The sequence below is a fragment of the Dipodomys spectabilis genome, unplaced genomic scaffold, assembly GCF_019054845.1.
Source record: "Dipodomys spectabilis isolate Male_0828 unplaced genomic scaffold, ASM1905484v1 ptg000019l, whole genome shotgun sequence".
Classification (NCBI taxonomy): Eukaryota; Metazoa; Chordata; class Mammalia; order Rodentia; family Heteromyidae; genus Dipodomys; species Dipodomys spectabilis.
In genome coordinates, this window is record NW_024870696.1 from 20,074,884 (window position 1) to 20,091,361 (window position 16,478).

The 16,478-nt window shown below is 42.8% G+C and overlaps 1 protein-coding gene across 1 annotated transcript in view; it reads right to left on the reverse strand.

Annotated features, from left to right (window-relative positions):
* The window catches only part of Slc12a2 (solute carrier family 12 member 2), a 71,942-nt gene extending 57,662 nt beyond the window's left edge, over positions 1-14,280 (reverse strand). Inside the window, exon 1 of the mRNA XM_042674249.1 lies at positions 13,592-14,280. Within this exon, the coding sequence (XP_042530183.1) occupies positions 13,592-14,245 (654 nt within the window). The 5' untranslated portion in view covers positions 14,246-14,280. The remainder of the gene's footprint in view (positions 1-13,591) is intronic.
* Between the last annotated feature and the right edge of the window lie 2,198 nt (positions 14,281-16,478).

The following is a 16,478-nucleotide window of genomic DNA, read 5'->3' on the forward strand; positions in this document are numbered from 1 at the left end:
ATTTTGCATCCTCTGGTTCTCAGCCACATGAGCAGCCAGAACTACAGGTGTGAGGCACCAGCACCCAGCTACCACAGGACTTTTGTTTTCAACTCCATGCTTCTTAAAAATGTCTCCAGGGTATAGGGTCTATAAATACCATGTCCTGCTAGGCGCTGGTGGCTTATGTCTGTAATCCTAGCTACTCAGGAGGATGAGATCTGAGGATCAAGGTTCGAAGCCAGGCAGGGCAGAAAAGTCCCAGTGATACTCTTATCTCCAATAAACCATGCAAAAACAGGAAGTGGTACTGTGGCTTCAGTGGTAGAGTACTAGCCCTAGCACAAAAAGGCTCAAGGACAGCACCCAGGCCCTGAGTTCAAGGCCTATAACTGACACAAAAACAAAACAAAAAAAACCTGTCCAATATATCTACATCTCACACAGACTCATACACACACGTACACACACACAGAGTACCCATATGGAAGAAAAAGAATTGCCAATTGTTATAATCTATAGTACATTTGGGAAGACATATAAAAGGTTTTAAGCATGAAATAAAAGGTTTATGTATTACTTAATTCTGAAGGTTCATTTGGAGGCTATTGTGATTGAAGGGACAGGTAAAATAGGCCAGCCAACCATTCTGTTTTTATATTAGCAAGGGTCTACTTTTTCCTATTTAAAATGTTCATTAACTAGCTGCTCAAGCTAGCATCTCTTTTGAATCAATATTCCAGATCATACTAGGGTTTTCTTCCTCTATGTTCCTTCCTTTTGCAACCCTCTCAACCCCTGGGTCCAATGATATGTACACCTATGCCTTCTGAGGAAGACTTGAAAAATAAAAATTATCCACACATATTTCTTTGGATTTGTCACCAGTATTTTGTTAACAGAATAGTAAGATAAGACATGATTAAGGAGAAACACTGGTCAGACTGTTACAAAACTGAAGTTCCTTTTATTTTTCTATATACTGTGTTCCTATTTTCTATTAATTTTCCTTGAAACTATTTTTACCTTCCTTAAATTTCTATCTTTTAAGTTATACTGTGAATTCTAGCTACTATAGTTAATTTGATATAATTTTAGGGTTTTTTTTCCCCCTAAAATACTGATTTTAAACTACTTTCTCTTTTGGTTTACTGTTCTTTCTGATCATGATACATTTTGAAGAGGGCTGGCTTCTTCATATATATAATTTATTTGTTTATGTTTTGGTGGGTCATGGGGCTTGAACACTGGGCTTGGCACTATCCCTGCACTCTTTAGCTCAAGGTGAGCGCGCTACCGCTTGAGCCACAGTGCTACTTCCGGTTTTCTAGTGGTTAATTGGAGATAAGTTTCTCATGGACTTTTCTGTCCCGGCTGGCTTTGAACTGTGATTCTCAGATCTCAGCCTACTCAGTAGCTAGGATTACAGGTGTGAGTCACCGGTGCCCGGCTCCTTCATATTTTTTAAGTCCACTTAAATAAAGTATCTTTTCTAGGCTATATACTTTGTTGTTTCTTAATATTCCTTTTGCTTTCTGTAATTATTTTTTGGGTATTTTTTATAATCTATGCCTCCAATGTTATTAAAATTGAAAGTTTGTAACAGCATGGTAAATGATTATTGCGCTTTTATAGAAAATCTGTTTTCTGGGGCTGGGGAGGTGGCTCAGTGGTAGAGCGCTTGCCTTGCATGTATGAGGCCCTGGGTTCAATTCCTCAGCACCACATAAGCAAAAAGAAAAAAAGCCGGAAGTGGCGCTGTGACTCAAGTGGTAGAGTGCTAGCCTTGAGCTGAAGAGCTGAGGGACAGCACCCAGGCCCAGAGTTCAGGCCCCCACGACCGAACCCCCCCCCCCAAAAAAAATCTGCTTTCTACTTGATGCCTTGAAATAATAGTGAATGGGAACTGCTAGTTCTCAAGTCAGACCTAAGTTTAAATCCCTGCTCTGCTACTTATTCATTTTGAGATTTAACTCCTATTGACCCTGATCTGTTAAACCAGGAAAATATTACTGACCACATACAGTTTGAAAATACAAAGTAAGAAAGTATAATCATTATATAGAACATAAAACTCATGCATTAATGGTGATACATTTAAGAGATGAATTACAGGGGAGAATGGGCATTATTTTCAAGTTTAAAAACTGTATGTATATATATATATATATATATATATATATATATATATATATATATATATAACTCTCTATATACACACATATATACATACACACATATGTATGTATGTATGTATATATTTGTACTCCTAGCACTGAATCAGTTAGTACAAAGTAGGATCTCAAGCTCAAGGTTCATCTGGGCTGCAGGTTGACTGCCTCAAAAAAAACAAAGACTTAGCTGAAGTGGTAGTTTCCCTGCCTGGGAAGTGTAAGGCTCTAAGTTCAAACCTTAGGATTATCAAAATAAACCAATAGCCTTAACAAGATGCATATGCTTTAGTCCATAAACTCTACTGATATGCATATCCTTAGAAATGTACAATATTTCTATGAAGGAAGACATTGTGTAAAATGTTCACATCAGCACTGCTTAAAATTACTCCTTAAAATTGCACTGCTTAAAACTATAGCAGTAAAATGAACTGCCTTACTGCCCTAAAACTGAGACCAGCCTAGGCCAATAACAAAAATAAATTGCATTCCTTTTATCTAAAGGCTTGGAGATTATTTCATAGTACAGGAGTCAGACACAGGGCTTCCTGCTTGCTAGGCAAGCAATCTACCAGCTAAGTCAAGCATTCAGTTTTTATGTTTATTTCTTGAACAGGGTCTCATGTTTATGCCTGACCTGGCTTGCACTTTGATTCTCCTATTTATGATTCCTGGGTAGCTGGATTACAGGCATATATCACTATGCCCAGCATCACTGACTGAGATGCCACCCTGCAAATTTTCCCTCAACTGGCCTTATCCCACAATCCTCTACATTTATGCCTCAAGTAGCTAGGATTATAGGCATGAGCTACTGCACTCCGCATTCAGTTTTAAAGCAAAAGTAAAGAGCCTAAAAGTTTTCAGAAGCACATAAAGGAGATAAAACCATTTTTTTAAAATTGATACCAAGACCCAAAGAAGTAATCACTATCATATCAAGGAAGTGGCTATTTTGTGGAGGAACTACTAAAAGGGGTATAGAGAATTTCCAGGATAGCAGCAATGTTCTATTTTTTGATCTGGGTGGTAATTACATAGGAATTCACTTGATAACTTATACATACATATTCATTCACATATTCTATTCATTTACATTTTCTATTTATAACAAGACTTGTAAAAAATTGAGCAATTGTTAAAATCTTAGCATACTTCCTGTAAGAGCTCAATTAATAAACTTTAGGTATGACTAGAAACAAATGGCAAGTGATTATAAGTTTTCCATGTTGTAAGTTAAAACTGGACTATGTATCATTAATGCAGACTCTATCACACTATTTCTAATAATTCAACATTGACAGAATTTAAGGATACCCATGTAAGAATAAAAGCGCTGACCTTCACAAACATGATGCCACCAATACTAACATCATTATCAAGTCACAGGTATAGTAAAAAGTATATGGTTTTGACAGTCACATGACTAGAAATATCTGTTGTGCTAGCTAGTACTGGGACTTGAACTCAGGACCTTATGTTCTTATCTTTTACAACAAAGCTAGTGCACTACCACTTGAGTCACAGATCTACTTCCAGTTTTTTGGTGGTTAATTGGAGGTTAAGAGTCTCATGAACGTTCCTGCTGGGGCTAGCTTCAATCCTCAGATCTCAGCCTCCTGAGGATTACAGGTGTAAGTCACAAGTATTTTGCAACTAAAATTTTACTTTCATAGTGATAAATTCCTTCAGCTCTCATTACATTTACTGGCAAATGACCTGTGCTTGACAGCATGTAAATTAATGTTATATTATTAATGTCTGAGACTAGAAGCAAACTTCTAGATGCAGCATCATTGACGCATACTAACAGTTAATTGCACCTTACTGTTAAATAAGCCCCAAATCAACATTAAAAATATTAAGAGGCTATTTATATCCTAGAAACTTTAATTAAAACATTAATAAAATACTTAACATATAAAATTCCTTATTGTTTAATAGCATCTATATAATATTAAGACAAGATATTAAATATCCTAAGACACAGCTAGTTTAGCAACTAAAATATATGCACATGCATGTATGTACATTTAGATGCCAATGTGGTAGGCTTGTACCAATTGTTCTGAATTTTTTAAAATCAAGTACTAGCCAATTATATCATCCAAAAGCTACCAACATTTCCTGTCCGTGCTGTCGGTGATTGGTATAATGCTCCTCCTCCTTGTACAGACTACATTCAAAACAAAGTATTGTTTTACAGAAATCAAATCTGCTCTGGGTAACAATGCTCTATTAATATCCAGTGGCATTAATGCAAAGCCCAAAACTCAAGTACCACAGATAAAAGTGGATGGTGTGACCATGTGATTTTACAATGAATCAAGTCAAAACTGCTGACCAAAGGTAAAGAATTCAGTCTTCCACTAACCATTCAATATTGGGTTACAACAGAATATATTAAGAATAATGTAACTTATACATTGCTTCAAATCCAACACAACATGCTAATGTTAATAAATTAAAAATGTAAAGCATTTTTAACTCAAATCAACAGAAAACATATGCCTTATATTAAGTATCACTATGTGATTTACATTCAAATTGTCTTTCTCTTTATTTTAAAACTAACAAGTAGCCAGGTGCTTGGTGGCTCACGCCTGTAATCCTAGCTACTCAGGAGGCTGAGATCTGAGGATCGAGGTTCAAAGCCAGCCTGGGCAGCAAAGTCCGTTAGACTCTTATCTCCAATAAACCACCAGAAAACTGGAAGTAGGGTTTGAACTCTGGGCCTGGGCTCTGTCCCTGAGCTCTTCAGCTCAAGGCTAATGCTCTACCACCTGGGCCACAGTACCACTTCTGTTGGTTAATTGCAGATAAGAGTCTCACAGACTTTCCTGCCCAGGCTGCCTCTGAACAAGATCTCAGATCTCAGCCTCCTGAGTAACTAGGTTTACAGGCATGAGCACCCAGCTACAAGTGAATTTTTAAGGGAAAAATGGAATGTTAGCAAGAGTATATCCTGAATCTCAACTGACTATAAATTTAAGGGAAACATCAAGGACCAAATTAAGAAAGAAGTAGATGGAAGCCATAAAAAAAACAAACAAACAGAACAGTTACCAGTAATTGCTGTTTATCTCCCTAGTCTAGTTAAGTCAAGTGATTTTTATAACAAACAGCAACAACAAAAACCACAAATCTCAGAAAAAAAATTTTAATCACTCAAAAAGTCACTACAACATAGTTAGCTACATGTCCTGTTGCCAACTCCAAAATTACTAGACATGCAAATAAACTGGAAATGTAAACTATATTCTGGTGGGGGCTGGGAGGGGGCAGTCACTTACTGCAGTGGGCCCAGATATATTTGGTACATAAAGACTTCAAAATAACTAATTCTAGTTACTCAGGGGCCAGATCTGAGGATTGAAGGTTTGGAGGCAGTTCTGGAAGACAAATCCAAGAAATTCTTATCTTCCCAGCAAAAATCTGGAAGAGGTAAAGCTCAAGTGGTAGAATACCATCCTTGAGTAAAAAACAAACAACAACAACAAATAAAAAAAAAAGCAAGCAAGAGTAATCCTGAGTTCAAACCCCACTATTGGCACTAAGTACATTAATCAATCAATCAATGTAACCAATCAAAGGTAACAAAAATCAAAGGTAACTACAATTATCAATGAGAAACAGAGAGAGTTTCTCAATGGAGAAATAAAAGCTGTATTTAAAAAATTCTAGACAGAGTAGAATACATTTTTAAAGACTATACTAATTGAAATGAAAATTTTCCTGGGATAGAGTTAGCAGCAGAATGGAAAAGGAGGCAGTGAACAGCACAAACTTAAACCCAGATAGGATACACACCATGAAAAACATCCAGTTAGCTGACTTTTTAGCAGAAGCAATGTAGGCCATAAAACACTATAAAAGGCCATGAAGCACATTCAAAGGGCTGAGAAAGGAACTGTCAACCAAAGTTTATATTCAGCAAAACTATTCATCAAAAGTAAAATAAATACATGTTCAGATAAACAAAAACAGATTTTGCTGAGAGCTGAACTCAATTACAGGTGCTCAAGGAAGAATAGCAATACTAAATGGAAAGCAGATGGCTAAAGAATGAAGACAATAATTTTTTTGTGTCATGTGTACATATATATTTTAGAATTATACTTTCTCCTTTAAAGCATATGTCTTTTGAAAGGAAAAAGTACAATATACTACTGGGTTTATCATGTATTTGACAATGACAAGTACACTAAGAAAAAGTAAAGAATTTAACGTTCATACGTATATGGGGTTTAGTGATGGTTTGGTTGAGGAATTTAAGAAAAGAATAATACTATGATTATTTTCTTATTTAGAATAGAATTGATATTTATGGAAATAGGGAGGAGTGAAAAGAAGTAGTTTGATGAAGTTTGGGAGATAGGAGTTTTATTCTACAAATTAGTTCTATTAATATAATACTAATAAGTCCTCTACATAGAGTATAGAATATATATATCCTATTATAATATATACTTTTATAAAATTATATGGATATTTATGTAGCATATATAATAGAGAGTATATATATTAGAGAGAGAGTTTTTGTTTTTTAGTTTTTGGCCAGTCCTGGGGTTTGTCAGGGCAGAGCCTGGGTGCTGTCCTTGCTCAAGGCTAATGCTAAACCACTTGAGCCACAACTGGCTTCTAGCTTTTTCTGAGTAGTTTACTGAAGATAAGAGTCTCTTGGGCCTTATGTCCAGGCTGGCTTCCAACAGCAATCCTCAGCTCTCAGCCTTCTGAGTAGCTAAGATTACAGGCTTGAGCCACCAATGCCTAATTGAGTCTTTTTTTTTTTTTTTTTTTTAAAGAAATTCATTAGTCAGAAATCCTATCACTCAAACACAGAGGCTGGAAGATTACAAGTTTGAGGCAACCTAGCAAGACCTTCTTTCAAAAACATCAAAAAGCGGTTTTCTTAAGTTCCACTAAGTTTTGTTTAATCAGTAGCTACCATACACAAGTGTTTGTTCCATAACTAATTTGTAAAATAAAACTCCTTATCTCCTAAACGCCATCAAACTACTACTTTCCACTCTTCCCTATTTCCAGAAATATCAATTCCATTCTAAATGAGATAATAATCATAGTATTACTCTTTTCATACATTCCTCAACCAAACCATCAGTAAATCCCAAGAATTTAACCTCTGAAACACTTAGTTATTTGAATAACTCATTCTATAAGTGTGTGTGTGTGTGTGTACTGGGGCTTGAACTCTGGGCCTCAGATGTTCTATTAGCTTTTTTGATCAAGGCTGACACTCTACTGCTTCAGCTATTCCTGTACTTCTGGATGTTTGCTGGTTAACTGGAGATAAGAGTTTCTCACATTTGTCTTTCCTAGGCTGGCTTTGAATCAAGGTACTCAGGTCTCAGCCTCCAAGTACACTGGATAATTACAGGCATGAGCCACTGGCACCTGGCACCTCTTCATCCTAACCATACCTCTTGCTTCTACCTAGTGCCCCAACTTCCAGTCTTGCCAATATGGCTATCAGTGAGTGATATTTTTAAGTCATAAATCAGATGATATCAAATCTGTGCTCAAAAGTCCCTCCTTGTATCACTGATTCTTCCCTAAATCCCTAAGCCTTTTTGAAGATCTAGAAGGATTTATGCTACTGGGTCCCTACTATCTTCTGACCTGCTCTCCTCCCATCACTGTCTTTTCACTTGAGCCTTAAAGACTCTTGTCCCTCAGTCACACCAGGCACTTTCCCATCTCAGAATCTGGATGTCCATTGTTCCTCAGCCTGGACGCTTCTTCCAGGTATTTACATAGGGTGATCTTTCAGTCACTGCTAGTGTCTGTTTCCTTATCAGAAAAACTTTCTCCAACTACTCTATAACAGAACCACCATAGCTGTCTTCATATAGACATGTTTTTCTTTATCCTGCTTTTAATTTCTTCACAAAACTGACCTTCACATCTGACCTACTTGTTTATTGTCTCCTACAACTAGAATGAAAGCCCTGTAACTGTTTTGTTCACTGCTATATCCCCCGCACTTGGAACAGTACTGTCGTTGATAGTCAGTAAGGATCTGATGAATAACTGAATTCACATTCATCTCACTTCAACATGGAAGTAAGTAACTTGATTAGCCCTCAAGAGTTCCCAAACACATATATGAGAAATAGAATTTAAAATCATTGAAAGCAAAATAGTAACATGGAAAAACCAAGAAACTCAACTTTTGTTAAGTGCCAGTCTCACAGGACTATAGTCTGAACATACAAGGAAAGACATCAATTATGATTAGCTGCATACATGGGTTTTGCCCCCCACATTCTGTTTCTCAAATCTGCCTTTCCTATTGCTTTGGTGGTCAGAGGTATGAATTTAGCAGGGTAGATAAAATTCCTGGCTCCTGTAAAATAAGACAAATTGACTTTATCACATGAAGTATTCTTTTTTAAGTTATCACCTTTACTCAGTCCTAAAACTACTCCCAGATACCTCCCAGGATGACCTTCAAGAAATCAAATGATAATCTGAAATGGTTACCAAGGTGTAGAATTTAATCAGCATCAACCCAGTCAGAGAAACAGCTCAGTATTTAGGGAGGTACCACAACTGTGGATAGTGTTTGCTAAGTGTTTGTTAAGTGATAGGAACTGCACATCCTGACACATTCACTGGACAAGTATTTATTAAGTGCCTAATCTTTATGGAAATTAATGAAACACATACTCAGATTCAAGGAAAGAGACAGCCAAACTAAGTAATAACCTTATCATTGAGGTATTCTTCATCCTTTTCTCCTCTTCTCTGTAATAATTCAACTCTCAGGGTCAAATTGGTGAAGGAATGGTGAGACTCTAGGGTCTGCCTCTGATGTCCTCACTATTTATTGTAAGAGCAGGGGTGGGGGAGAGTCATGAAAATGTGACCGCCAATGTGCTGGCATTAGTCAGGAGAAATCCCAATATGATATATAGTCCTACCACTTTCAGTAAAAGTGGCTATTAAACCAATTTTCAGTTTTTATAAGGCCATTTTATCATTAGTAAAATATGTAAAAGACCTATTTTTAGGAATTATGTGAAAACATCAAAAATGTCAATAAGCCAAGACAGATAACATATTTACCTACTTTACACTTTTCCCCTTTATTGAGAAAGGCAAAAACAGAGAGGCTATATACAAGGACTTCAAATATCATTGGTCTAAGGCTCTCAAGCCTTAGCCTCTCCTGACAAATCCAAGGTCATGAGGTCTATGATGTTGATGTTGTAAATCCAGTAGGAATTAGCATGGATTAACTTTTCTACATGTGATAATCATAACTTCTTTTGAAAAATGTTGTCTATCAAATACTTATTTGGTACTCTCCAATTTTTATTCCTGTAGAAGCAGAAATCAATATATTGACTTTTTTCAGTCTTTTAGCAAAAATCAATTCTTAGTGCCAGTTTTAAAAATTGTTGCCTTTTTATTAGACAGTTGTTTCACTATACAGCCCAGGTTGTCCTGGAATTATATAGCTTAGGATGGCTCCTCCTTCCTCAGACTTCAGTGCTGGGTTTCTAACTAGTGCCACACATTTAGTACCTACTGTCTTTAAAGTTTTTTTCTTTTGCCTTCCTGACATTGATCCTAAGGCTGTTGGAAGCTCAGCCTCTAAATATACCATTAGGTGTTCTCTACGCCACTTGCAAACTGTTTTCCTACCTACCCACCCACCCACACTCCCTAAACTATTTCATCCATAACTTTAACCACAAGCACAACTGTTAGGTGTTCTCAAGCTGTTTGCAGACTGTTTTCCTACCTACTCACTCACACTCCCTAAACTATTTCATCCATAATTAGAACCATACACACTATTTTTTGCACACCCCCCTCTTAAAGACTCTTGGAGAAAGGTATCATGCAAGCTAGACAAACCATGTTTTCTCTCCACCATTCCAAGTCTATTCCTTAGTCTAAGTATTCTCAGTGTGAGCAACATCTATTCAGTTGCTCAAGTCCAAAATATGGGAGTTGGCTTCTTGCACTCCCACATCTTAATTCAACCACAGCCAACCCATCATTTGGCCACAAATCCTTATCTCCAGTCTAGATCAAGGGGATAGTTTTGGTCTCCTTGTTCTGTTACCCCAGCAATCCATTTTTTATCCTCACTTACACAAAAACCTTCAACAGTTTTCTACTACATTTATAATAAAAAATATACTAGCTTATGTTCTTTGGACAAGCCACTCTTTTTCAGCTCATTATCATTATGCGTGCAGTTCCTCTAGCCTAGAACATTGTTCCACCCTATCACCAAACTATCCTTCAGGTCTCAACATCAGTTCAATTGAGTCCCCTAAAAGTCACTAACAACTTACTTTTTACAGCACTGAAAAAAAGTAGTTTATAACTACATCATTTGTCCAAACATTTGATTAATGTCTGTCTAGGTAATGCATATGTTTTACTAATCACTGCATCGTTCCACAGTGACACAGCCATGTGGCCAGCATCTAAGACATCCCTTCCCCCCAAAATATCTGACAAATAAGAACACATGAATCTCAGTCCTGCCACATAATACAGGCAAGGTGCACAGAAGATATTCATACCTCTGTAGCTGAACATTTACACAAAATACTTTGAAAAGATCACAATGATGAGCAATGAATGGAATCCAAGTAGAACAGAGTCCTTTTCCTAACAAGTTCCTAGAACCCTTATATCTCTTTACTTCCATAGCTCCTAGCACAGACTAAAGACCCATGGTGAGTCTAAAATAGTGTAATGATAATCCAATGCTAGAATCAATGTTGTAAAAATTCTAAACACAATTAATCAAGGACTAGAAACATTAGAGAACCATTTTATCAATCTCAAAAGGTGAGGAACAACTTTTGAGGATCTAGCAAACCCATGTTATCTTCCTGCTCCTGTCTGCTCCTCCAACAGTGGTATGTAGCTATATTTGTACTATACCACATTTATTTCTTCCATCTACCTGTTAACATTCTGAACAGTCTTCTGAAGACTGTGACCTGGAGGACTGTGGCTTGCTAGAAACCAATCCAGGTAGAAAAAGTCTTCTAGAGTACATCTCCAACCACTTGAGGTATCACTCAAGAGGTAGAATGCCAACCCACAGGCAAGCAAATGGAGAACAAGGCCCTGAGTTCAAATTAAAATACTGGTAAACCATGTAAAATAGACAAAAGTTTCTCTAGTTGTTTTGTGGAAGGAGAGTGACTTAACTAGGTAGCTTTCTCACATAAGTACTTGACAAATGTCAAGGTCCTTCCTATCCTTATCAGAAGAACACTGAAAAAAAAATAACTTGTAAAATATAAAACAGACATTTGAGAGGAGGATGAGAGTTTCACTATATGGTAGAGCTCTTGTGTAGCAAGCACTATAAAAGACAAAAACAGACAAAGAATTCATTACACTACCTGTTGTACAAATGAAAGTCCCAATTTAACATTTTGTATACTATATTCATCTATAGCATAGCTATGAAAGAAATCTAAAACTGAAATACTAAAGTTTAACTGTACTTTCTGAAGGGCCAATAAAAGAGCAAAGTTAAAAACTACAACACCAGCCACATTTTCCAGGCACCAAACTACCCAGTACCTAACAATACAAGTGTTCTGTTATGTAGATGCTCTACACTGAGTGAAAACAAAGACACAAATACAAACACAAACACAACTAAAGCCTTGGAAAACTTGGAAGTGCATTGCTTCTGATAATATTTAAATCAAAACAAAAGCTTTCAAGCTCAAGATATTGAACAACCCACATCTTAAATCTACAGATTAAGACAAATACCGACTGCTTTACCGATAAACAACTTGATTTGGTGAAATAAATCTGAAATATACTTGCATAATATTTTCAATAGCAAGAATGCCCCAAGAAAAGGAAAATTACCAACTTGCATTCCTACTTCAGTCTACTAAGATTTGACATTTTTAAAAAGAAAAAATAGGTAAGAAGGAAATTGCAAAAGCTCAAAACAGTGTTTTAGAAGATGTAGTGCTTTTGATATGATAAAATACCACACTAGAACAACGGGAGTAGTATCATTTAAAGCTAAATGATGTCAGGCTTTTAAATAATCAATAAGCTGTAAGAGTGGGAACTATGCAATTACTTCAAGCTCTGAATATTACTTTATCAAATACAGTCTTGTGAGATGACTCTGTGCAATCAAATAAATACCCACAGAACCATATACTGATCACATTTAAACCTATCCTCTTTTCAATCTATGTGATACTAACTCTGCAGTTACAAGTTTCATCAATGTAGTTATTATACACTTGTAAGTCAGAAGTAATCCCAACCATAAAAACGCTAAATATTAATCCAGCCTCCAAAACATCAATCTACAGCACAGAAGGGGATGGGAAAGGACAATGGCTCAAGCGGTAAAGCACCTGCCTGGCAAGCCTAAGCCCTCAGTTCAAACCCCAATATCACCAAAAGAAAAAGTGGAAATCAAATGTACCCACACTATCTCAAAATAGTGATTTTTCAACTCTGGTGATCACTAAAAAAAACCTGCAATTAGTTTTCGGGGAAGCCTTTGCATTCACTGCATTCACAACTGCTTGTGTTAATTTCCCAGGTCTTTTTGGACTTTCTCGAGAAAAAGACCTGGGCATGTTTTCTGTTTTCTTTAAAGACACGTGTGTGTGTGTGTGTGTGTGTGTGTGTGTGTGTGTGTGTGTGTGTGTGTGTGTGTGTGTGTGTGTGTGTGTGTGTGTGTGTGTGTGGCATGTTTTCTTTAAAGACGTGTGTGTGAGTGTGTTTACACAGTCCTTTCTGTGTTACAAATAAATGAATTTATCCAACCACCAGGAATAACATGTCCCAAGAATTAAGATATCCACAATCCTTTGCATATTCAAGATTGCAAAACACGGAGCTTTAACAATTCACAGGCCACAGAAACACCTATTAAGATTTTCCTTCTTTCACAAACCTTGGCACTCTGGGGATCCCTAATGGGTTCACAGGAGGCACAGTCTAAAATCTAAAAAGGACACAGATGGTAGGTGTTCTCCACCCTCTCCCAAGAGAGAGCCTCACCTAAGCCTCCTCCCCCCACTCTCCTCCTGGGCCCCCCCCCCCCTCCAAACACAAGTGTAACTGCAGAGAGGTAGGAAGCTGTCAGTCGTGGGCGAGAAAGGCCAGCGCAGCAGCGGAGATCTGTGAGCTGGATTTGTGAAGGCTGCGAAATGCAGCCTCTCTCGGGTATCACGTAACCAGCCCAGCCCGCCGCAAACTTCGAGGAGATTAAGTTACATTCCTCGGCCAATTCCACACTTGACAGCTGAATCCAGATGCCAGCGAGAGTGGCGGACGCTGTCCACTGCGGCTACCTCGCCCGGGAGAGTCGGCGGCCCCGTCCCGCGGTCAGCGCGCCCCAGGGGGGTGCAGGGGGGGGTGCGGGAGGGGACGGGTGGCGGGCTCACCTTTTCCAGCTCGTCGTGCAGCTCCGCCAGGCTGGGCCGGAGCAGCTTCTCGCCCAGCTGCGCGGCCGTGTGCCGGTAGTGGTCGATCCTGGGCACGGCGTCCATGGTGTTGTGGCCGAAGGTGCGCAGGTAGTAGGTGTTGGTGTGGGTGTCGTAGTAGTACTGCTGGTGGTGGCCGCTGCTGCCGCCGCCGCCCGAGTGCAGGCTGCTGCCCTCGCTCAGCACCGTGTCCCCGCCGTTCTGGAAGCTCACGTTGGGCGCGTCGCCCCCGACCCCCGCCGCCTCCGACAGGCTGCCGTCCGCCGACGAGGAGGCGGCCGGGTCCACGAAGTTCACGCGGAAGCGGCCCTTGGCTTCCTCGCTGCCCCGGGCCGGGCCGCTCTCGGAGCCCGGCGCCCTGCCGTCCGCGGGGGTCCCCCGGCCCGCCGCCGCCCGGCCGGCGCTCTCCGACACCAGGTCCACCTGGAAGCGGCTCTGGCTCGGCGTGGGCCCCGGGGGTCTGCCCGGCCCGTCCCCGGCCGCCGCCGCCGTCTCCTCCGCCCCCGACGGCACCGCCGCGCCGGGCAGGTCCACCCGGGCGACGGCCGCGCCGGGCTCCCCGACCCCGACCCGCCGCGGGGAGCCCGCCGCGGGCGCCGCGGGCCCCGGCTCCATCGCCGCCCGCCGCTCGCTGGAGACGCGGAGTCGGACGGACGTTGCGGGCTGCGCGGCTCCGCGCTCGGGCCGGCTGAGGCCGCGCACCGCGCAGCCAGGTGAGGTGAGGCGCCGCTCCCCGAGCCGCCGCCGCCGCCGCCGCGCCGCCCGGGCAGGCCCCCGACCTGCGCCGCCGAGCCCCGCGCGAGTGCCGCGGAGCGGGGCGGGCCCGCGGTTTAAAGGCGCGGCGGGGCCGCGGCGGCCGCTCGGGCTGCAGCACGCGGGAGGCGGGGCCGCGGCCCGCCCGCCCTCCGCCCGCCCTCCGCCCGCCCCCCGCGGTCCGCAGCGCGCGGCGGACGCTCCGCTCCCCGGCGGCGTCCGCACCGCCCCGGCGGCCCCCACGCGAAAACGCGCGGCGGCGTGAGGAGGGGCGGCAGGGCCCGGCCCGGCCCGCGGGCCTCAGGGAGCAGGCGCGGCCTTACGCCGCGCGCGCCCGCCGCCGCCGCCGCCGGGAAGCTGGCCGCGCCGCCGCCCCCTCTTCCGTCGCCCTCCGCCTCCCGCCCCCGCCACGTTCTGCGGCGGTGGCGAGCGTCCGCCCCACCCCGCCCCGCCCCGGGCCGCGCCGCGGGCGCTCCCGGGCCCACGAGCCGGTGCTCCTCCTCGCCGAGGCCGCGGCGGCTTAGCGGACGCTGCTCGCCTTCCTCGCTTTATTTCTTGGTGTTGGAAGTTCTAAGCTCGCGGTCCTGGGGCTGCGCCGGCGAGATCTCGCGAGACGCTGCGGGGCGACAGGGCTCCTTCCCCCCCGAGGCGCGTGGTCCCCGGGGCCTGGCGGGCGCCTTCCCGCGAGCGAGGCCGGCGGCTCGCCTGCGGGGCGCGTGCGCGGCGCTGCGGGAGCGTGCGGCCTGCGGGGCGGGGAGGGTGGAGGGGGAGGTCGGCGGGGACCCGCCCGCGGCGAGGGGAGGCGAGGCCGGCTTCGCCCCGGGCCCCGTCACACCCTGCCCCGGCCGGCCGGCCGCCCCGGGCCCGGTCAGCCCACCCCGCCGACCTCCGCCGCGTCCGCGGGCGCCGCCGTGGGTGTGTCCGCACGGAGCTCACACCTGCGTGTTACACGGTTGGAGGTGAGCGGGGAGACGAGGTGGGTCGAGGACATCTCGCAGCCTGCCGGGTGGGAAGCTGAGCCTGAGCCGCGGGGAAGACATCTCTGCTGGGGTTGAGCTGTGAGGAAGGGCCCGCTGGGAGCCTCGGGAAGGCTGCTCCTCCGCGGGCCTGACTCCTTCTGTAACATGGAGGGAAATCCTCATGGTTCCCCAACTGTCCACCCACTGGTGACTTCCCCTAGCTGCCCTTTATTTGTGTTCTTACTATGCCTACACGCATATATATATGTATATATATGTATATAATGTCTTAATTCAATTTATGGAGGTAAACATCTTCTACTGAATCGTTTCAGCACCATCAAAGGCGCCGCAGAGTTCGCAAATACAGAAGTTCTGTGCCTGAGAACAACAACTAGGCAATATTTGTGAAATTAAGGTAGCCGTGATCTTTTTTTACCTTGACAGCTGTCTTACTCATTTCATTATCTGCGTTTTAAAGACGGAGCTAGAACAACTCTTGCATCATGTAACCAGAATAGTTTCTGAAGCTTTTCCTGAGCTTGCCTAATAGCAGAAAGCCAAAAAAAAGCAGGTAATCTTTAAACAGGGTATCTTCCCACTTGGGCTGCCCATGGGATTGGCTTGTGTGGTTCGTGTCTGTAATCCTTGCTACTCGAGAGGCTGAGATCTCAGGATCAAGATTTGAAACCAATCTGAAGAAACCCATCTGGGGGCAGCCTTATCTCTAACCTGAGAGAGAAGCTTGCACTCCTCCCTCCCCTTCTCCCCTCCCCCTTCTCTCTCTCTCTCTCTCTCTCTCTCTCTCTCTCTCTCACACACACACACACACACACACACACACACACACACACGAAAAATCAAAGGCATTTGAGTCATTGGAGATAGGGAACATGATGGGCCAGAAGGTACAGGACCTCTTTAAAGGGCTATTTGAATGTGCTTTGACATTTCAGTCTGAGTGGAGTAATATAGTGCAGGCTTCCACAACAAATACCACAGACTAGGTGCCTTAACACAAAGTTTGTCTTTGTTTTGGAGGCTAGAGGGTCTGAAATCAGTGCCAATATTGTCAGGTTCAGGGAAGACTCTTTTTGGCTTGCAGACAGCTACCTTCTCCATGTAACCTTAGGTAG